This window comes from Gobius niger, assembly GCF_951799975.1.
Source record: "Gobius niger genome assembly, chromosome: 4".
NCBI classification, from domain to species: Eukaryota; Metazoa; Chordata; class Actinopteri; order Gobiiformes; family Gobiidae; genus Gobius; species Gobius niger.
This window is the reverse complement of record NC_136855.1, coordinates 35,712,700-35,734,798: the sequence shown is the minus strand read 5'-3', so window position 1 is coordinate 35,734,798 and position 22,099 is coordinate 35,712,700. Positions and strand designations below refer to the sequence as shown.

At 41.8% G+C, this 22,099-nt stretch overlaps 1 protein-coding gene across 1 annotated transcript; it reads left to right on the top strand.

The window, feature by feature from the left end:
- The first annotated feature begins 116 nt into the window (after positions 1 to 116).
- ttc17 (tetratricopeptide repeat domain 17) lies at positions 117 to 20,589 on the top strand. The gene is made up of 25 exons (XM_079554672.1): positions 117 to 309; positions 1,799 to 1,888; positions 1,991 to 2,160; positions 3,758 to 3,869; positions 3,958 to 4,089; positions 5,026 to 5,135; positions 5,218 to 5,365; positions 5,564 to 5,703; positions 6,709 to 6,869; positions 6,969 to 7,081; positions 7,364 to 7,513; positions 7,878 to 7,993; positions 8,080 to 8,233; positions 8,445 to 8,516; positions 8,763 to 8,987; positions 10,330 to 10,549; positions 13,134 to 13,253; positions 13,904 to 14,187; positions 15,257 to 15,410; positions 15,482 to 15,602; positions 15,851 to 16,010; positions 18,237 to 18,320; positions 18,427 to 18,546; positions 18,676 to 18,819; positions 20,323 to 20,589. Exons 1-25 carry the CDS (start codon positions 136 to 138, stop codon positions 20,452 to 20,454), a joined length of 3,606 nt encoding a protein of 1,201 aa, XP_079410798.1. The 5' UTR covers positions 117 to 135; the 3' UTR covers positions 20,455 to 20,589.
- Positions 20,590 to 22,099: the final 1,510 nt, after the last annotated feature.

Sequence of the window (22,099 nt, the reverse complement as noted above, 5' to 3'; positions counted from 1 at the left end):
GTAAAAAAATAAAAATAAAAAAAGGTTTAGCAGCTGCTTCTGCGTCCTCGGCGTGCCTGAACCGGCCCTGGAGCGCCCTCGTGCGTCCGGAAGCGGCCGTTGACGTTTTTCCACAGCAATAATACTCAAACAAAGATGGCGGCGGCGCTCAGGAAGATCTCTCCTGACTCGGCGCCCTGCAATATCATCTGTTCGCGCAAAACACCGCTGCCCTGGAGGCTCTTCATCCTCGTGTGTGCCCTGGCCGTGGACTCCGGGGGGGCCACGACTCACTGGGTGGTCACGGAGGACGGTAAAATCCAGCAGCAGGTATGACAGCTGGCTAGCTCCCAGCGTTAGTTAGCATTCCCCTTGCGCTAACTGTGTTACCTAGCAGATCTGTGATATTACTCATGTGAAGATATTCGTGCTCACAGATTTGCTGGCTTGTTTGGATTAAAAATGTAGGTTTATTAGCGGGTTGAATGGGAGGAAAATGATAAACGGCACGATCATACGTTTACATGCGTGTGTGTGTTAGCTACGGGGGTATAAAACTAATGTCATCGTGTACCAAACGCTTATCAGTCATTACCTTTCAAGCAAATCTCTTATAAACCAGAGGCTACTTAGGTTTAGTTCACGGTGGAAGGCATGCGAAATCAAAAATGTATGGGTAGAATTAGCTGTCAAAGATTAAAAATGCGTATGTATGTGTTTAGTCTATGGTTAATATCTCTGTAATTACTGGGCCTATCCGTGGATCAAAATCTGGCACAAAGTTCAACTTTTAACCTCTTACCACCCGCCTAAACCAAATGCATTCTGTCCTCTTTGGCTATTATATAGGCCTGTGTAACACCTCAATTGAAAGCTAAAACCCACAAAACTGATCTTTTTGCTCGCATTGTTGCTGTGTTGTGTCACCTTTTGTATGTTTTTTTTTTCTTTTCTTTTTTTCTTTCATTTTTGTGACATTTTTGTTGAATTTTTATCACATCTTTGTTAAATTTTTGTGACATTTTTGTTGAATTTTTATCACATTTTTGTTAAATTTTTGTCACATTTTTGTTGAATTTTTGTCACATTTTTGTTGAATTTTTGTCACATTTTTGTTGAATTTTTGTCACATTTTTTTTACATTTTCGTCACATTTTTGTTGAATTTTCGTCACATTTTTGTTGAATTTTTGTCACATTTTTGTTGAATTTTTGTCACTCTTTGGTTGAGTTTTTGTCACATTTTTGTTGAATTTTTGTCACATTTTTGTCGCGCTTACGTCCTTGTTTTCTTCTCATTTTTTGTGGCTATTTTGGTGCTTTCTTTTTCCCAAGAAGCTTTTTGATTAAGGTAAAGCCAAACTGGAGAAAATGGGATCCGCTCAGGTGGGAGTTAAGAGGTTAACGTTTTGTCAATTCAACAAAAAATCTCCATAGCAATCGTAAAAAGCGATTGCCTTATGTCTTCGGACACAAAATAACATACATAAAAATAAATTTACATCAGCATGAATGGAAATATGTTTTATTGTAAAAGCTGCGATTCATGGAGAAAAAAAGGAGACGTATAAATGTGACGTTTTATCCTTTTTATCCTATTTCCAAAGCCTTTTTATCATCGCGAACTAGCAGATAGTTTTTGTTTTTGTTTACATTACCGTGTGTTGCTCCATGAAAGTTTTGAAATGTGCTTATAAGGTTTTGACCACAACGTCCCGTCTGATTTTGACATCAAATATTGTAATGGGAAAGGCTTTGCGTCCATGTGTTCCGGTGATTGTTCCGTTTTTGTCTGTTGCTTAGTTTCATGTTTTCTCCAGGTGGACTCTCCTTTGAACCTCAAGCACCCTCATGACGTGGTGATCTTCATGAGACAAGAGGCTCGTGTCAACTACCTCAAAAAACTAGAGGCAAGTTGTCTACTTTTGTGCAGAAACTTATCCAAAGGTATTATCGAAATGTGAAGTCTGTACCTTTGAGAGCCTGCACTGACGGGTTGTATTGTGTTACAGAAGCAGCTGGTGGCTCAGAAGATCCACATCGAGGAGAATGAGGACCGAGACACGGGGCTGGAGCAGAGACACTATAAGGAGGACGCAGACTGTGTCCTGGCCAAGGTCCCTCTGGGAGACCTGGACCTCTATGACGGGACGTACATCTCTCTGGAGAGCAAGCACATCAGGTCTGCGCTCACTCTCTCTCAGCTCATGTGGGAAATGATTCACTGCTCATGGTTCGGTTGTTTTGGTGGAGTAGCGTCACAGCGTCGCTCATTGTCTTACAGGTTTATCCACATTTATCCACATTTGTTACAGACTGATTAGTTCGGGCTTAAGGCGACAATATGCTGAATTGTGAAATCGGGTCAGCACTGCACAGCCAATTCTGCAGCTTTTCAGACTGCTCCATAGCGATAGTTTACAGCATAAGAGCAGAATAACAGCAGCGATGACCCAGCGACTTTCTGACGACCCTTTGCTACTTTACAAAAGCCATGTGTTGTGTTTACGAGCGTATGGCACTTTATTCGGCAAAAATAGCGCTTGTTCTGGCCAAAATCATCAGCTGCTGTCCTTCCCTGACAGCACCACACTAAACTCCGCCCCCTTACCCCGGAGTCTGTCAGTCTCCATGGAAACGGCTGTCAATTAAGGTCAGCAGTGTGCGAGTATGTTATGGCCACTCACACTCTTATAATGATAATGTTTATTCTAAACTTTTATTATAAAGAAATTGGTTTTCTAAGGACTTTTAAGGGAAATGACCCCCATGCAATCACAGCACGGAATAGCATGATAATTACTGTATCGTCTGTACATTTATTAGCATTTCCCCCTTCGTAAAACTTTGATTTTTAACTGAAGCAATTTGAGTTTAATTATATTTCTTGTTTATTGCACGTTGTGTGGTATTTCAGGATATGATTATGCACTTTTAGAACAAAGCTTTACTGCCATTTTCATGCCTGAGAGTTGACAGTATCCAGTATTGTTAGAGTCAATAATATTGTTTATGGCAGTACTTTCCTGCCTCATTATATTGAACTTCAAATTTGTTATGGTGACAGGCCTAATTGCAAGGGTTGACTTGAGATCACTGTGGAGCTGCTATTTACTATTAGTAAAACAACTGTAATGCATTGGCCTAAATGGATGGAATAGAATTGATGGCGTCAGTGTTTCCTGTTATTATCGAATAAAAGTGAATTTTAATAATCATCAGAAATCATCCAAATTAGGGGAAAAAAAGGCATTTTGTCTTTTGGTCAAATCGCTCAGCGCTAGACTTTTGCCAAAACATCACCATCGGAAAAAAAAAAATAAATATACATATATTCATTACTGTCAATATCCATCAGCACTGCTCTGTAATGGAAATTGGACAGTTTCTCAGGGTGGAGTTATGTGCTCAAGCTTCGTCTCATGCATGTGTCAGATGAACTGGTGAGTCTTCTTGCTCCTATAGCAGGATAACGTAAAAGTGAATCTTTTTCCAGGAGTCGGTGTAACAAGCTGGTCACTAACGCAGGGTTTCTGTAAGGCAATGAGCTGCATTAACAGCGTTATTCCACACATTCATTAAAAGAACGGAATTATGTGGAATAAAACACATTCACGTACATGTTTTGAATTATTTATACTTTCTCTGTTGGTCCAGTTTGTGTGTCCTGTCAGCAAATCTTTACAAATGATAAATATAGATCTGTTGCGGTTGTGGCGTAAAGATATTGTATCTGAACATTGAAATGAATCATGGATTGAACTTTCCCCGCTCCTCAGTCCTGAAGATTACGTGGACTTGCGGTCCGCTCTGCCTCCGGACCTGGAACGACCCGACTGCACCAAAGCCTTCGAGCTCCCGTACAGCATCCACGCATTCCAGCATTTAAGAGTGAGTATTCACGGAGGAAAAAACGAAACGACCGGCGCTTTTACCTTTCAGAATAGTTTCTCAATGCGACGTTTTATTCGTATTCCAGGGGGTCCAGGAGAGAGCGAACCTCACCTCGCCTCTGCTTTCGAAAGATGATCCCATTTTTCACTCTTTATCTCAAAAACTGGGCCGCAGTCTAAATGAAGTGGGCCATCGCATCCATCTCGCGCTGCAGAGGGTGAGTCCTGCCTGCACGGGGGAACCAAGTTATCACCTGGAGTAGAAGCAAATGAGCTGGACCTATTTATGTCTGAGATGTTGACAATGGAGCGCTCGAACATCCATGTATATGAGTTAACAATGAAAAAACCCTTATCCCCCAGACATAAACCTTATTTAACCTCTTAACTCCCGCCTGAACCGAGAGGATATTTTTCCTCACGTCATCAAATTTTTTTCCATCATTTTTTTGTTGGGTATTCAACTCATTTTTGTAACTTTTTTGTAACTTTTTTGGTCATTTCTGTAATTTTTTCGTAATTTTTTGGTCATTTCTGTAATTTTTTCGTAATTTTTTTTCATCACATTTTTGTCTTTTTTTTTGTCATTTTTTTGTCATTTTTTGTCACATTTTTTGTCATTTTTTTGTCATTTTTTTGTAGCATTTTGTCACATTTTTGTCTTTTTTTTCAGTCATTTTTTGTCACATTTTTGTGATTTTTTTATCCATTTTTTTGTCACATTTTGTCACATTTTTGTCATTTTTTTGTCATTTTTTTGGTCATTTTTTTATCACATTTTTGACATTTTTTTATCCATTTTTTTTTTTTTGTCATTTTTTGTCACATTTTGTCACATTTTTGTCATTTTTTCGTCAATTTCTTGTCACATTTTTGCCACTTTTTCATAAATTTTTCGTCACTTTTTTGTCAATGTTTTCTTACTTTTTTGTCACATTTCCATCATTGTTTTCGTCTCAGTTTTGTTGCTCTTTTCACAGCTTTTTTCCCAGAAGCTTTTGGACTGGGTTAAAGCCAAACTGGAGAAAATGTGCTTGGTTCAGGTGGGAGTTAAGGGGTTTATTAGAACCATATGAAGTGAAGAAGCGTAATCCATTGCCAGAACAAAGTAGTTGTTATCCTATAATGTGACCCATTTGCTGTTTGTTTTTCAGAATTCGTCCTCGTGGGTGCTGTATAACATGGCCTCGTTCTTCTGGAGGATAAAGAACGAGCCTCAGAAGGCGGTGGACTGCGTGGTCCGAGCGCTGCATTTCTCTCCCAGGTAAACGACCCGCACCTGAAGGCACCGCGCTGTCCCGTATCTGTAATGTTGACACGGGTTTCTCTGTGTGCTCTTCTCGCAGGCAAAACAAGGACGTGGCTTTGGTAAACATGGCGAACATCCTGCACCGCGCCCATTACTCTGCCGACGCTGCTATACTGGCTCACGCCGCCCTGGACCTGACCTCTGACCTCTTCACCAGCCACTACACCCTGGGGAATATCTACGCTGTCAGTGGCTTTATTGTCCTACATAAAGATAACGTTTTTGTTTTGCCAAAGGGTTGAATGATATTAGGAATAAAAGAATCCTGACATTTTAGATACAGTATCATTGTATAAAATGTTCTACACTTGCCATTCTAAATCCTACAGTTTGTGAGTAGAGTTCCTTTCGTGTTGTCTAACGCTCGTCTTGCTGTGCGTCAGATGTTGGGCGAGTACAACCACTCGGTGCTGTGTTACGAGCAGGCTCTGCAGACGCTGCCGGACTTCGAGCCGGCCATCAGGAGGAAGCACGCCGTCCTGTGTCAGCAGAAACTGGAGCAGCGCCTGGAGGCTCAGCACCGGTACTACACCACTTATACTTCCACTACTACACCACAGTTACTTCCACGACTGCACCACAGATACTTCCACTTTTACACCACTGATGCTTCCACTACTACACCACAGATAGTAATACTGTTATTAGTTCTTTTATAATGAAACATCAAACAATTGTCCAAATGATTACTTTCATTTCGATCGGTCTCATAGATTATGATTACTTCTCTAAAGCTGAGCTTTATTAAAACCACACCCTAAAACATTTCTCCCAATAGATAGAATAGAATACAACCATTTATTCTATTACAGAGATTTCTATTGTTGAAAAATACCTAAAAAGTGACCAAAAAACGTCTCCTCAGACCTGATCAACTACTGGGAGCAGGGCGTCTCCAGCTCATGGAGATGTTGACTAAAGGCAGCCAAATGTGAGATTTAAATAGGCAAGGTCCTCATTCCAATCCATTCTTTAATTAACCCACCTCTGAAATAAACTTTTCTGGTTATTTTTGCTGGCATCAGTAGAATCCAAATGTTACACAGTGTGACTTTAAAACGAGCTCTCTGATTATAAAGTTGTTTGTTATTTTCAATTTTTTTTTGTCATTCAGATATTTTTTTAAAGCTAAAATCTTCTGATTGTCCTTGAAGTTAAAAAGGTAAATTGTGACATCTTCACCTCTGATTTTGATATCAGTTAATGCTGACATTAGGGCTGAAAGAAATATCGTTATCGAGATATGAACATTCCAAATATTAAAATCTAAAAAGTAAAACTGCTTGTAGTTTTAACCATTCCCAACAAACAGGGAGTCACTCTCCTGGCCTCCACCTTATGTTTAAGAGGAGCACGTTGCTGCACGGTTAAGGAGCAGAGGTCAGTCAAAGCAGGTAAAACAAGCACACAGATGTTACCATGTTCGATGGCTCAGGGCGACGGGTGCATCAGTAGTATCACGCCGAGGACCTGCACAGTGTGAGTATATTTGGGAATGCCTTCATCGTTTTTGTGCTTTTATCCCCAGATCTTTGCAGCGAACCCTAAACGAGTTAAAGGAGTATCAGAAGCAGCATGACCATTACCTCCGCCAGCAGGAGGCGTTAGACAAACACAAACTTCTGCAGGAAGAACAGATTCTGCGCAATATAATCCATGAGACACAGATGGCCAAGGAAGCCCAGCTCGGTATGAGTTCAGAGGACACTCACCCTGATGATGATAGAATACAGCTAAAATTGACAGTTTTTGTCCTTGTGATGATCTGAAATGCCGACTGTTCCACAGGAAACCATCAGATGTGTGGTCTGGGTCCGCAGCAGCGCAGCCTCAACTGTCCATTCGACCTGCCTGTGCGCTACCACAGAGGAGACCTGTTCGAGCATGTGCAGTTTGTACAAGTGAGTCCTACGCAAATGCAAAGGCATCACTCTGAACAAGAATGAACAGTCCTCACACAAAGAATTTAATTTAAAGAGCAACAATACTACAAAGCAGTATTGCTCAAATATAACCTCTTTTATAGAATTTATGAACAGCATTTTTCGGTTTTAGAGGTTTAGGTCCCTTATAGCAGCGGGAAGTTCTGGAGAAATAAGCAAAAGGTTAACAAATGTTTACAAATAAAGTGTCTTGTAGCTCACCTTAGACACCCCTGTGACCCGTGTATTTTGTGTCCTCAGTTTGGGGAGGAGGTGTCTGTGGCGTCCAGTGTGGCCCTGGTGTCTGAACACAGCTCTAACCAGAGCGCTCCCTCTGCCTGGCTCCACCGCTCGGTCACCAAAGAGCAGGACCCGGCGGCCGCGCTGTGGGGAAGCCTTCAACACACACAGGTGCGCGAGGAGACGCATGGACAAATGTGGGAGTATGGGAGGCACTCTTTAGACCTATGAAGCCTGAGATACTTCTATTCATCTAGTAGTTAAGGGGAGACAGGTGAAATAGATTTTTCTTGCAGTGGTCAATGGAAAAAAACAACAGAAAATCCCGCCTTTGTTGGTTGAAACACAACATTGTCACTGTATATATTGGCAATTTGGGAAAATCTCTAAATTAGTTTTGCGTATTTAGCTGCAGTGTCTCGCATTAATTTATCCAGTTGAATCAGTTGATAAATCAATAAAATCTACCCTCAGTTGTAGCAACAGTATAATCGTGTTACTCTGCTCTCAAATGTTAATTTTCTGTTTCCACCAGGACATCGAGAAAACGCTGTGGCCGCAGCGGTCCGACTGCGCCTCTAAATACCCCAGTGTGCCCCCTGCTGGGCAACTGCCCACCTACTACATTCCTCCTGAAACGCACGGCCTCAGGTTCCCCACACTTTGTTTATCACGAGCATTTTGACGTCGAATACTCGATATCTGTGTCCACATGTCTGGGCTTTTCCTCCCTACAGCCCAGTGGCGAGTTTCCTGTACGAAGGCAGTCCCCCTCAGACCAATGCTGTTCCCGACTGTGGGCCGGTGTTCCAGCCGTACCCCTCACACCTCCCCGCCTCTCTGGACTGGCCCCTGGAGGGGAACCAGCTGCCAGATCCTTTTGCTGCACAGGTGAACTGATGTATAACGGTGTTTATTTATCTTTTGGTTTAGTAAAATCATTTGAGTAAGCAACTTTTACTTTTATTGGAGTAAGATTTGACTAGCATAATCTGTACTTTCACTCAACTAAAGAAACAATGTACTTTGACCACCACTGAGAGCTACAAACAAATCAGAGCTGCAGTTAAGAGATTTAGAACCTTTTCTTTGTTCTTTACAGATATTGGATTTGCGTAGTGGGGGATGGACTCTGGAGCAGGTCGGCAGCAGAATCGCCCAAGCTTTAAAAGAAGTGAGAATACATTTTTATTTCCTTGTATAATTCAATGCAGTATTCCTTTCTAAATTTACCTTTGAGTAGTTACATATCGTACACATGTTGTTATAATTTTACCCTGAATGAATTGGAAAAGAAAGCCCCAGATAGGGATTAAAAGCTGAATAAATCAGGCCTTCTTTCTCCTTCTCACACTAGAACTCCTCAGTAAACCATATTTTCCTCTAGAATGTCTTACCACTGTGTTTTCTGATGCCGCAGTCGTCCGTGCCGCGCTGGCTGCTCCTGAACGAGGCGGCGCTGTTCTGGCGAGCTAAGGGTAACGGCAGCCGGGCGCTGCAGTGCCTGAGGAGGGTGTTGAGCTCGGCCCCTCCGTCACACCGCTCCCTGCCCCTCACCAACGCAGCTAACCTGCTGCTGCACCACGGACTCCACTCCAACGCGTACGCTCTCCTGGAGCAGTCGCTGGCTCTCAACGCGTCAGAGGTATCGGAGAAATAACTGCAGTCTTTGTGAATAATTAGCTGTTTTGAACTCTAATAATTCAAATAATTTCATTTGACTGGGATTGATTGTTACTAATATTGGGTCAAATTCTTGCTCAGGACATAAAGGTTTATTTTGTTAGCTTTAAAAGTAGAGCCAATTGCACAAAAATGCCATGCTAGTTTTACCAAGTTTTTACCAACCCTGATTTCCTTTTCTGCCACAGACAAACAGTGTGCAAGGCTTGTAAAGGCTATAGAGATGGGCAAGTTTGTCTTAAAGCAGTGGTTCTCAATCTTTCCTCAAAAGCACCAAGTACCACCTCATACAATCTCTGCCTTTCCAAGTACCACCAGGCCTAGATCAGGGTCAAACCAGGTCTTTAATTTACTTAAATTGTATTTTCAAGGGACTATACCTAATTTTAAACCTTTTTAGGCAAAATGTGAGGAAATGGGTATTTCTACTGTCATGAGTCAGTCCTACGGAGTCACTATGTGTAAATAACATCCCCCTTTTCATCACATATTGGGTTGACCATTCACAAAATCAACAAATCATAATACCGCGCAAACTTCACGCAAAAAAATATCAGGTGTAGCTCCTTAAAATATGTAATTTTAAACATAGACCGTAAAAAATAATAGACAACTCCTCCTCACTCCTTCCCGTTTGCCATAATGACCACGTTCGAAGGGGAAATCATGGCGGATTTACAGACTACTCCTCCTCCCCAGCTCTCACGAAGCATGTTCCTAAAAAGGGCATAAGGGCGTTATCTTCACTGCCCTTGTGTGACGTGTAGTTCGCGCAGCTCTAATGCTAACCGTCCGACCCTCATTAAAAATGGTTATTACCAAAACCAGCCTGGTTTTTTATCACAGGAGGTATATCTAGCAATAGAAAGTTGAGGAAAATTAGAAACCAGGCTTTAAAGTTGTTTTTAACGTGTCTAAAGTGCAATGCATTCCAAGGGGGTCGGCTATATAGAGATACTACAGCAATGGAGGCCCCTGGTGTCGTCATCACAAAGCAGAGCAGCCTGCGGCCATTGATTTTAAACCATGTCTTAACTCGAAAACACACCCAACTGAAATCGATTACTAAACCACTGTCTTAAAGCTAATGGAGAACGTTAATGTGATCCATGATAAATATTTAAATAGTGTTGCAGTTTGAACATTGAAAACAGAGAAGTTACAATGTTAAATCTGATGAATGATAGGCAGAAATGTCATTGCATCAACACCAAACTTATTTGCTGATGCTTTGAAACCGAACACTTGACACTTGTGGCTCGTCTTCATTTGCTGTAATCTTGTGGCGTTCTCGTTGTGCACAGCCTCACTCCCTCCTGAGCCTGGTGAGCGTACACGTGGCCCAGGGGAACATCACTGGAGCTCTGGACGTGTTCCGCTCCGTCCTGGACACCGCCCTCTCCTCCTCCGCGGCCGCCTCCTCCTTCTCGTCCTGTGGGCAGTGTTTGTCCAGTCTGCCCCTGCTGCGCTGCCTTCAATTCTACCCCTTCCTCTACAACCTGTCCCACCGCCAGGCCTGCTCACGTGAGAAGCTGAACACATGCTTTTTCCCAATCATGTCATCCAGAAACTTGTCATGAGGCCAGAGTTCACTGCTTTCACAGATGGTTTCCATGTTGACATTCTTGGAGATCAACCCACTAGGAAGCGCGACGATAACGCTTACTTGGAAGGCTAGCATATTTGTGTTCCTGCACTGTCTGAAGCACTGTTTTCTCAAGTTAAACTAAATTCTGGGCTTTGATTTGACATTTTCACAACAGCAAGAAGTCAGCAACACCACAGTGGGCAGATTGTGAGCACAAGCGAGTGTCGGCCAACTAGAGTTTGTGTCTTTCATTTAGTCACGCTCTCCTTCTATGTTGGAAAAAACAAAGAACAGGACACAGAGGCTTTGATGGTTGACAGTTCCCTCAGATTTGAAACAGACGGCAACACGTCACACAAGAGAGAAAGGAAATCTGTTATGTGAATCACACTATTTTACTCTTTTTTTAGACAAACTATAACAATATTTAGCACACACAAAGAAAGGCATCTCGCATAAATAATAAAAATGAAGCTTCTCTGTTGCTTCAGTAGATTATCTTTGCGAGAAGAGGACTCTGGCTTTGTGTTTTAGATTAACTCCGATGTAGCATAGCCTTCTAGCGTTCCTTAGCATGGTGCTAACAACAGCACAGCAAAGAAAAACACTATATAAAAGTGGTTAAAAGCTAATATCCCTTTCTTCTGTGGCATCTTCATCCCGATCCCACGTACATCTCAAGTCTCAATAGCCGTGACTGATCACAATGGAGGAGAAATAAAGCAGTCAAACACGTGTCACAAAGCCATTTAAAAAAAGTATAAAATAGCTTTAAATTACTTTTCCCCATATTTTGTCTGGTCTGGTTTTACCGTCAGATATATCCTGATCATGATCTTTCTCTTTTATATCTACCATGAAATGTGTCTACTGGACCAAACTCTGCCAGGACAGGAGAGGGCAGCATCGTACCCCTATATTTAGGCACTTAACAACACCTCACCCAATGTTGGATATTAAATATTTTTGAAAACTTTTCCCACTCCATACTAATAACAATATTGAATTGCAATTCCTCTAATGTGTCATGTGTCACAAACTATTTAAATTCCAACTTCCTCATCCCCATGGGGTTATTTATCCTCTGCATTTGACCCATGTGCCTCTATGAATCATGTTAGATATTGTATCAAGAGTTGCAGCACAAGTATATACACTACGATGCTCATTTCAAATAGGCAGTCATTTTAGACCTATGCTCTTGTATAAAACTTTCCTGAGCCTCTTAGACCCTGCTCTGGTGAGGCCTTTTCTGTTTGTTTCACTCGCAGAGAAAAGTGCATTCAAGTGAGGGAATGTTGCCCCTCAATAATTCATAATGCAAAAAATAGCGGTGCCCAATTTAGCCGTCTATTTTGCTCCTCAAAGCTAAATATTGCTGCCATAAACTATTCTGAGAGTGCAGCGTCTCGCTCAGGCACTAATCGCCCCGGATACGGCGGTGCGCTGGAGTCGTAGAGTCACAGCAGTCCTTCCGCTCTGAAAGGTTAATGTTTACACAGCACAGAAAGTTCGGGTAAAACTTTCTATCCGTGAGCTGCTTGAGATTAGCTTATGGACATGTTCTAGTCTTGTCTCACCAATAACATACCTGGAGTTGTTTAAAGGATGAGAGGGGAAACATCCGCAACACTTGACTACCAGTGACGGGTTAAGAACTTTTGTCAACACCATTCTTTCTAGGTCTTTGCTTCACATTCTGAGCAGTCAAGCCCACTTTTACAACTCTCCATTAGTTGTTAAGTTGTATTACTTGTTGAGTTTGAGTCTGTGCCCCTTCACCAAAGTGAAATTTCCCGCACTGTGCTTCTTTTTTTTTTTTTACTGAAAACTGATCTGAAACAGTAAGCCAGTGCTGGTTAGACCAATGCCAGGTGTTTTGAAAGCTAAGACACTCAAGCCACTTTTCCACTGGCAGACTCTGCACAGGCCAGTGCCTGGTCAACCTGGTTGGGAGAGCTTTTTTGACTGTCGAGGCCAGGGCCAAACCAGCCTGACCAGGTATAAGTTTTGGCACCGACCTCTGGCTGTGGCCAAAGCGCTAAACCGTGACTAGCTTGACGTGACGCTGCCGTCTGATTGGCAACGAGAGAGAGGACAGCCCTCACTATTGACACGAAGGTCATACTGATTTAATAATTCACATCATACAGCTGATGTTAGCATTTAGCCAATGTCAGTGCAACATTAGCTTGCTTATCTTCATAGTTGTCTTTTAGCTGCTTCTTCCTCTACTATTTCCCTTGGCACCTGTGAATGAGTCCATAACCCCCACCAGAAGGCAGCATTTGTCCACATTTGTTCTCAACACGGCTTACAAAACTTTTAATGACATTATGAGGCACATCTGCGGGGGCGCCGCCACAACAACTGTGGGTGGGCCGTGTAGTGGAAAAACAAGCATGTACTGGGTAGAGTCGATATGTGACAAGGCGAGTCCGTTGATCGTGGCGTGCGCGGTAGAACCGTGTTCACTGGAAAGGTGGCTTAAACTAGTGCTTTGTGGCTTGTCTCTCACAGAGGGAGGAGTGTGCCTGGCCGAGGAGGAGCTGGGGATCCACCTGGAGGAGTGGGAGTCCAGCGAGGAGAAGTTGGACACACAGACGGCTGCTGAGCTCGACGACTCACTGCTGTTTGAAAGTATGACGATTTTGTAAAGTCTACTTTCTTTCTTTTTTTCAAAACATTTCATTTTTTTTGTTTCATCAAATTAAAAAAAATGTTTCCCACTTCATACTGGGATGTTGTATCACAATTTCCACTCCTAATCCAAAGTTAGGATTGTTCTAGTCACATTTTTCCAATCTGATGCAGATACTTGAACTCGGGATAGCTGCCAATTCTGCATAGCACCAGTCCCGTACCACATTATGTGAATAAAAAGAAGAGCGAGACCTGTATAAAGATGCTAAACCTTAGCCAGCACATAGATAATTATGGATAATGCACAGAAGACATGAAAGAGATAACATTTCTTCGTTCTGTTATTATAGGCCCTGTGTGCTAACTTGCTGCAGTGACTGTTTGCTGTCTATGATTTATTCCTTTGGAGAGTTTGGCCATTGTTGAAAAAAATAAATGAAAAGCAATAGACTTTTATTTAGAGGTGCATTATGCAAAAAGTTAAGATCTGTGCGTACAAAAGATGATCAATCAGAGAAATTCCCAGCAATAAAACGAGGAAACACACAAATGTCTCTTAGCTTCCTTTATCGGCAAGGAAAAAGCAGAGCCTTATGGAGAATCCTAAACATATACACCCCCCCACGCCCCCCTCCCTCATTCTGCAGAGGTCATCATGGACAGTAACGGCTCAGAGGAGGTGGGGGCCCCGCAGCAGAAACCGTCTCCAGGGCTGGGGGCCGTCCCCATGGGCGCGCTCTCCTCGGACGGGGAGGAGGACTGGCAGCTGAAGGAGGACCTGATGGGGGCCTTTGAGGGGGCTCTGGACGTGGGCGGCAAACGGGGCGACCTGCGGGGCATCCGGGTGCTCAAGAACGAGCGGGTGATGGGGTCCCGGGCGGGGGGAGGACCCTGCTTCGGAAACTGCGAGGACGATGAGGGAGCGGAGTGGGTGAGTGGCTCTGTGACACCCGGCAAAAAGACATCATCATACTTTAGGTAGTTTGAGTAGGGCTGACTTTTTCCATTTTCTGTATCATATTTACAACATGTAAGGTGTGTATCGTTGTTTGACAGACGCACATCAATGACAAAAAGCTACATAATATTAAATACAAATCTTTGGTATCAACAAGAAGTTGCTAACATGATGCTAACATTTAGCATCATGTTAGCGTTCTCCATTATTTATGTATTTATGGCTCTTGAGCGGCACTAACAGATACAACCACATAACCCCATTCTTAGCCTCCCTGCATTGGTTACCAGTAACATTCAGAATTGATTATTGATTTTTGATTAGGTAGAAATCTATATCAATAATTCAGCTTTTGTTAAAGTAGTTTTTGAATAATTAGAGAAAGTTTAGATTTTTCTCCAACTTTTTTTCCCCCTTAACTGTTTTCAAACATGACCATAATGGGCGATTCCGGAGATGCCGCCTGTATCTGTTGTAACTATTGTTTTAGTATCATTGTCCAGCATTGTTTGCCCCTTCAGTACGTTCAAAGTAACAAAAACAAAACTAAAACACATTTCATTGCTGACATTTTTGTCATTTACACTCATTAACTCAGAGGTTCACATTTTTTCCACAATGCTTATGTTAAATTCAATGCATAATGTTTAATGCACATCTTTTAAAATAATACATGCATAGATATTTAAAAATGTGTTTGTGGCATTAAAAAATTTGTATTTTGGGCATGGAAATAGCGTTAAAAGCATTAAATTTGACATTTTCAATATACTGATGGATTTTATTTCACTACTGGTAAAAGAATTTGAGTGCAGGACCTTTAACCAATCAATGCTTGTATCAACAGAACTCTTATCAATGTATGTTAATATTATATTACACAACGAGATCAAACTTAAATCTTGTATGTTCAAATTCATGTTTCTATTTGGGCTGTGGCTTGTCAGAATGGACTGAAAGTTGGCCCAAAAACCGAGTAAGTCGGGACACTACAGCGAGGCGAGAGTCACATGTACTTACATGATGAAGTGTGTGTTTTCAGATCACCTTCCAGGTAAAGCGGGTGAAGAAGGCGAGGGCCGAGGGCGCAGAGAGCCTGGGCAGCGGTGACGAGGGTCAGATCACAGAGGGTCTACCAGGAGGACACTCTGTTTTAGAGATCAGCGGGCCCACCATCCCCTCTCCGGGACCCTCAGGTCGACTGCACGCTCAAGTGACACTAACAGTTCTGTTTGAAACCCTGCTGAACCTCCCCTGATGTGCGCAGGCCGCTGGAGGGACTACCACAGTCTGGGCTGGCCCGGACCAGAGGAGTGCCAGAGGACCCGCAGAGTGGACCTCACCACTGTGGCAAGCACCTGGCTCGCTGTGTCCGCCAAAAACATAGAGTGAGTAAAAGTGGAGTGGGACAAAGCAATCTAAATTAAGATGTTTTTGCATATTTTTGCAAATTTCTTATTATTTGCCAAAATGTCACATCTTCATGATTATCGAGAAAGTCCACAGATAATGAGATATTTATTTTTGCCCATATATTGTTCAAAATGTTTCTTAGATTCAGATTCCCAGGCCTATATTTGATTAACTTCATTTATAAAAACAATCCCTTCTCTCTCGCTCTCCTTCTCCTCCTCAGTATCACGGAGCACATAGACTTTGCCACCCCGCTCCAGGAGCCTGCCGCCGAGCCCCTGTGTAACGCTAACCTGGCTGCGAGCATGCACACCCTGGACCATCTGGGAGGCGTGGCCAACCGCGCCGCTATCCACTACACCGGGGAGAGCCAGCTGAAAGAGGTGACCGGGGAGACCCACACACTCACTCACACACGTCAGAGCCTCTAAGAACCTTCGAAAATTGTGTAAACCCCCTAAAGTAGCCCGAAGCGTCTATAACCAAACAAACTTGGCGATTATGGTAATATGGGGATTCCCTCCCGTCTCTGTGCTGGAGGAGCCCGGGTACTTATGTGAACGCAGCTGCGGAAACTCCACACTGACTGTTCAAAAGCCAATTCATAGTCACACTTCAATCCGAGAAACTAACATTTAGTCCAATTAGCAGACACTGACACCTACAATTATCCAGTTATGCTTTCACCACAGAAGTGAATTAAGTCTGAATCTCATTGAATCGTGCAAACGACAAGTGCTCCTTAAGAATTAAGGCTTTCATCTCCTAGTTCTATCTCATAAACAAAGGCTTGTCAACGTTTTAAAGCCACTTCACCCAAGTTGCTTATTTTAAGATTAAAGGATACATTATGCAAATTCAACTTTTTTTTAGCTTTGAACCATGTTATAAAGTTGTTCCCTCGTCCAAAATCACACACAAAGTATTTCCATGATTTTTATATGAAATTGACTTGGAAGTCAATTTCTTGGAACACTTGGAACACTCTAAAAATAGAGGCTTGCACTTTGTTTTCAGCATGTTTGATCCTCCAACTGCCAGCAGAGGGAGCTCCAACCAAACTTTGATATGCACACAGCCTTTGGTGATAAAATCCAGCAGTGGTCAAAGTACTTGAAAGATTTTACTGGTCGAATATTATTCCAACACAAGTAGTTGTTCAGTCAATTTTTCACTGAAAGTACTGAAGTATTTTCTGTAGAAGATACTAAGTAATAAGTAGAAAGTACAAATCGGTTTTAATAAGTGGTATGAATAACTTTGCAGCTTCAAAAACAAAAAAAATCGCGCCCAAATTCACCTCGCGGGGACAAGCCTTCTTCCTTGTTGTGAGTCAGTGGCATTTGACTCTACGTCCGCACAGCGCCACCTACAGTTCTGGAGTGTGCATAGTTAGGCTTTGTAAAACGAACAAAACGTATGGCCAAAGTTACTTTTTACTTTGTTGCATTTCTTTGGTAAAGAAAAAATAAACACTTCTCAAAAACTCTACACAAGAACAGTATATTAGTAAATTTACTCTGTTAATGACCACTTCTGATAAAGTCTCTTTTCCGAACATCAGAAATATTTTTTGCGACAGGTAAAATAAGTGCTGCCATCCCCAAAATCATGTGTATGAGCCTCAACTTCTTATTTTGCTAGATTGGCTATTCAGAACTTTTTTTTGCATCACCTCACTGGTCAGCAGTATACATCTTCACACAATTGATTATCAGGAGGTTTTTTTTTTTAATTAAGGAGGTGGTTTAAAGTGCATTTGACAAGTTTTGTAATTTTGACTTAGTTTGAGGGTTAACATCTGTTGTAAGCAATAATCAGTTTCATTTCAGTGAAACAGCAATTTAATGACGAAAAGTTAATGACACAGTTAGAGGTAAAATTCCATAGTATTCTGACTCACTCATTTCTCATTGACATAATATACTTGGTATGACAACAGATCAGACGGCATCTCGTCATAGAAATGGGCGTGGCTTTGCCAAAGGGGAATATAGAATCTTTAGAGAAACACAATTTTCCACTCTTTTTAGCCATTTGGTGGAATATGAACTTATTTATCACATATAAATAAAGTCAAGTGTAAATCGGGTCAATATGGATATTTTCTCACAGCAGATTGTTCAGTAGAAGTGAAAAAAAAACGGCAGTCGTAGCTAGCGCTAGCTAACCGTTAGCATTAGCATAAATACATAAATAACATAAATAGCGGAGAATGCTAACATGATGCTACATGTTAGCATTCTCCGTTTTTTTATGTCTTTGTATCTTTATTTAGTAGAAACTATATTCATAATTCAGCATTTGTTGAATAATTAGAAAAAGTTGAGATTTTTCTCCAAATTGTTTTCCTCCTTCACTGTTTTTAAACATGACCATATATGGGCGATTCCAGAGACGCTGTCTGTATCTATCTGTGCCACTTCCTGTCAGTGTCCAAAAAGGAAGTGAATTAATAAACGTTACAAAAAATGTTAAACAAAAACAGGGTTAATTTATTTTGATTTATTTTTAGATTTATATTGATTAATTTTTTTAGCAAAATCTTAAGCATAGTGTCGTCTAATGTGTCATATGCACTTTAACTTTTGTGTTGTCTGGTTGCACAGGTGCTTCAGAACTTGGGTAAAGATAAGTTCCCTCCTCAGTCCTTTGAGCAGGTGGGCACCCGCATCGCGAAAGTCCTGGAGAAGGTGAGGCCCGTTGTAAACACGTAGATAAAACCCTACACTTGTAACAAACTGTAAAGGCTCATTTCACAGCACATTGTTTTATAATGGCGTTGCTTCGCTTGTGCAGAACCAGACCTCGTGGGTGCTGTCCAGTATGGCCGCTCTGTACTGGAGGGTGAAAGGCCAAGGCAAAAGAGCGATAGACTGTCTGCGACAAGCCCTCAACTCCGCCCCACACCACATGAAGGTACGCCTCTCCTTGTGCAGTTCACAAACATGTTTCGAATGGAAAAGTCTAAAACTAGATGACCCATAGCCCTATTGTCTTGTTCCGCTATTGTCCCCCACACTTGACTAACCTGTCCGCCTGTCCCAGGACGTGCCGCTGATCAGCCTGGCCAACATCTTCCAGAACGCTCGTCTGTGGGAGGACGCCCTGACCGTGGCTCGCATGGCCGTGGAGATCGCCCCGCACTTTGTGGTCAACCATTTCACACTCGCCAACGTCTATATAGCAATGGTAAACCTCCTCATGTATCCTACTGTTCGGACTTAAACCAAAATTGACAAGAGATAGCTCAAGTGGGATCAGCTGGAAAATGCTAAAAGAAAAATATTATTTCATTAATTGTGCTAAAAATCAGGTCTTAATTCGAGACACAACAGTTGAAAATATCGATCCATGTTGAGATTTTTGGCAATTTTTTTGTCCCTTAACATATTCGCTTGAAAAACGAACCCTTTACGATGCTTATTTTATGAGGTTTTGTTCCGCTTGCGAGCCGGAGATATATCCAGAAAATAACTACAACAGCAAGGCACTTTCTCATCTTTATTCAGAGTTTATTCTGAAATATTGACATGTTTGGTATCCATGTGGAGCAAGAAAAGTGACCGAGATGACGCTGTAAACCAAGTAATGTTATTTCCATTCGGGGAGATATTTTCCGAGCCTGATCTATTGAGCTTTATGCTCATATATAAAAAGCCAGGTGAAATTGGAATTTTTGCAGATTTATTTTTACTGCAGATTATTTAAAAAGTAAAGAAGGTCCAAAAATATCTTTGTAGCCAATATAACAACAGAATTAATCCTTAAATACACTTTGTTCTATCTCTTATTTAGATTTTGTCGCTTAAAACAAAGGCAATTTTGGTCATTTTTATTCATAAAAGGACTTTTTTTTTTTACAAGAAAACACAAAATGCTTTTTGCAGTGATCTACAGCAAAAGTTTCACATTTTTATCTGTAAATTATTATTCTTTTAATCATACTCACCTGCGTCGTCTCGCCTTAAAGGTGCACTTTGCAAGTTAATTTTAGTGCGTATTTGAGTGACCCAGTGGCTGTATGAGTGGTTAGCTGTGCACCTTCGCTTTACATTCCGGTGGCTCCAATGATGCTTCAGGATCAATTTATTTCAGGTTTGTTAGGGTTTCTGGTAGGTTTTCGGAATGGAATGTATGCGTAACCGTGGATACAGTTCAATCAGCAGTCAAAACCTAAATAACAATCAATCCCAGGCCGTCGGGATGGTAAGTAAAGGTGCTATGGTAACTACCCAAGCATCACCAAGAGTCACTGAAAGGTCAAATAGTATTCGCACCCAAAGGAACAGTCCACCGTTTTTCCGTACTGAGATATGTTCTCACTTGAGCTTAGTCGAGTTGAACCGTACCTGTCTGGTCTTTGTGCCCGTGGAAGAGCTTGGTAGTTTCCAACTTCACCCCCGTTTGGAGCTATAGGAATACATTGGAAGAGGCTAACAACATCTTAGGTCGCACAAAGACCAGACAGGTACGCATCAACTCGTCCAAGCTCGGGTAAGAACATATCTCAGTATGGAAAAAACTGTGGCCTGTTCCTTTTAAATGTAATTAGAAAACACATCTCATATTCCAACAGGCATTGAATCTAACTTTCTTCAGAAACGGTCACATTGCACATTGAGTATTGTCACTACATAAAAACACCTGAAGTAAACGTATAGACCTGCTCCTCCGCCTTGTGTTCGTGTCCAGGAGGAGTTCGAGAAGGCCATGCTCTGGTACGAGTCCACTCTGAAGCTGCAGCCCGAGTTCGCTCCCGCCAAAGACCGCCTGAGGACCATCCAGTGTTACCTGCTCACCAAGAGGGAGCGCCGGCAGCCCTGACCACGCCACCTCCACTACATTCGCCAAACCAGACACCATTCATCTGTATAGTCCATATGGCGCCATTTAAAGCTCCCATCGAAAGCACTCTTCGAATACGTCTGTGGAACAAGTCTCTGTGTAAGCCCGGCTGTCGTGAGAGAAGTGACGGCCCACGGGTTTTAAGTTTGGTGGGGTTTGTTATTTAAAACGGACTGGGGGACCTAGTGTTTGGAAACCGCGTCAAGTGTGTGTGCATTTGATGGCGATTGTGGAGCGGCTTGTGAGAGAAATAAGTCCATTCTGTGGTTAAGATGCGCTGCTGATCAATAGCATTAGCCGCTATTTGCAATACATTTCCTTGGCTGTGTTTCGTGCCACTCGGGCTTCTTCTTCTATGACTATTCTTAGTGCCGGCCGTAACTGCTTCTAGTATCAGGAAATGCTTTAATTATCTTACAATCTCTTGTAAAGACACTACAGCAACCCGCAACACGCAACACTTGCAGTCTGATTTATTTTTTATCTTATTGACAGCAGCTATGCAGACCGTGAGTGAGGGGGTGGGGCTTATGTCCAGAGCGCCCAGTAAACCAGGAAGTACAACTACAGTAGGTTTTGTGTTAGCCATTTTAGATCAATATAGCATTTTTCTAACTCCGTGTAAGATACTGATTATTACCAAAATAGCTGGAAAAAGCATAATAGCCCCCGTCTAATAAGGTTATTTTATTTTATGTGGATTCTTTATCATTGAAGGAACTATACAGAGTTTAAAAATGTTTAAAAAGTAAGTATTTTCCTCCTCCTACATGTTCCAGAAATGTGTGGAATGAGCCCAAACCGGTTCACCACAACTGCCTCTAAAATCCTGCACTGTCACTCATAAAGTTGTTACTTCGGGTCCGAATTGCCGTCATGCACGAGCTTTATATAGAAGGTGCAGTTACACATATAACCTGAGGTGGCAGTAGTGAGTGTAAAATGGCCAACTTGCATTCAGTCCCTTTAAAGGTGCTATGCAACTTTTTCTGCAAACTTTTTTTAATTTTTATATTTGTGTGTAATTGACATTTTTGCGACCCAATGTTTGTATGGGTGGTTAGCCTCAGCCTTTACTCTCCATCACAGTGGCCTCTACATTGTCAATTATTTTGTAGGGTTTCTGGTGACAGGGTCCATCAGCAGTGAAAATCAACCAGAAACTCTAAAAACAATTGATCCTGGGGCATCATGGTGGCCACTGTGATGGAAAGTGAAGGCGCCATGCTGACCACTAATACAGCCACTGGGTCACTGACAAAAATCTAGTCTAGTCTAGTTTTAGTCGACTAATATTGGAAGTAAATTTAGTCGACTTTGCATTTATAATATTCATTATAATCATATTTAATCCAGGTCCTCTGCTTCATGGTGCTTCTCCCATGAACAAAGCTCAGAGCTGCTCCTTTTACATGATCTGAGGCTCTTTCAGACGGTCAATAGAAGTTTGGATGATTTTTGTCTCTACTTTTCATTTTTATTTAGTTTTATTTTAGTCGACTAAAATATCTGGACATTTTAGTAATAGTTTTAGTGTCATGATAAAATGTTTCATTTAATTTTAGTCATCAAAAATATCACTTTGACTAAAGTTAAGACTAAATGTTTTAGTCGACAAAGTTAA

Excerpts from the sequence above, each read along its gene's own strand:
- ttc17 (XM_079554672.1), top strand. The coding sequence starts at position 136 with ATGGCGGCGGCGCTCAGGAAGATCTCTCCTGACTCGGCGCCCTGCAAT. Across the intron at positions 4,090-5,025 it reads TCCATCTCGCGCTGCAGAGG|AATTCGTCCTCGTGGGTGCT; the intron begins GTGAGTCCTGCC and ends TTTGTTTTTCAG. Across the intron at positions 18,820-20,322 it reads CCAACGTCTATATAGCAATG|GAGGAGTTCGAGAAGGCCAT; the intron begins GTAAACCTCCTC and ends GTTCGTGTCCAG.